We start from the raw sequence: 914 nt of genomic DNA on the forward strand, positions 1-914 counted from the left end.
ATGGCCAAAAAGCAGCCACCAAGCTGCAAGCCACCTGCCGGAAGTGCGTCACTGACCCCAGCTGGAGGGGCTGCCGGGAGTTGTAGTTAACTGGCCGCTTCTCTTGCGCCCAATTCGCCTTTTTTTTTTCAAATATTCAAAACACCTTGGAACTGTAAGGAAGGTCGCTTTGTGACCAACACATCTAATCCTCCCTTTTCCCAGCTGACAGAGGAACTCCCTCGGAGCCCATGCGGCCTATCGAACTACAAGTCCCAGCATGCTGTGCAAGGCGCTCGAAGCGCCTGTCCACCATCATAGGTACGGGCCGCATCAATGGAGCTTCGGGCGTAAGGCACAGCCCGCCACGGTCCGCCAGGCCGGTACCTGCTTCTGGATCGCGAGTGCCGGGCATGGGCCGGGCGCGTGCGCGCTCGGAGGGGGCGTGAGGCAGGAGCGCCCGACCGTTGCAAGCGCGTGGCTGCAGAGGTTAGCGGCCGCCGTGCCCTGCGCCCCACGAGCCGGTGGTTGCGGGGCCTCCCGCCCCGGGTGCGCGCAGCCGTGGCGGCCGCAGGTGACCGCAAGGGGCGGAGGAAAGGAGGGGGCCGGCCTCGGCGCTCGGAGGAACCGCCGTGCATGCCCCGAGACAACATGGCCTCCCTGATCCAGCGGATCGCCCGCCAGGCGTGCCTCACCTTCCGAGGCCGCGGGGGCGGCCGCAGCGCTTCCGACCGCGGCGCGGTGCCAGGCCCCGAGGCGCCGGCGCCGCCGGGCTTCCCGGAGAACCTGAGCCAGCTGAAGAGCCTGCTGACCCAGGTCCGCGCAGAGGACCTGAATATCGCCCCGCGCAAGGCCACGCTGCAGCCGCTGCCACCCAACCTGCCACCCGTTACCTACATGCACATCTACGAGACGGACGGCTTCAGCCTCGGCGT

At 67.2% G+C, this 914-nt stretch overlaps 1 protein-coding gene across 1 annotated transcript in view; it reads left to right on the forward strand.

The window, feature by feature from the left end:
* Positions 1-277: 277 nt before the first annotated feature.
* ADO (2-aminoethanethiol dioxygenase) overlaps positions 278-914 on the forward strand; it is a 4,412-nt gene continuing 3,775 nt past the window's right edge. Inside the window, 1 exon segment of the mRNA XM_023754612.1 lies at positions 278-914. This exon segment is cut by the window's right edge and continues 197 nt beyond it. Coding sequence (XP_023610380.1) covers positions 616-914 — 299 coding nt within the window. The 5' untranslated portion in view covers positions 278-615.

The sequence above is a fragment of the Myotis lucifugus genome, unplaced genomic scaffold (assembly GCF_000147115.1).
Source record: "Myotis lucifugus unplaced genomic scaffold, Myoluc2.0 scaffold_62, whole genome shotgun sequence".
Classification (NCBI taxonomy): Eukaryota; Metazoa; Chordata; class Mammalia; order Chiroptera; family Vespertilionidae; genus Myotis; species Myotis lucifugus.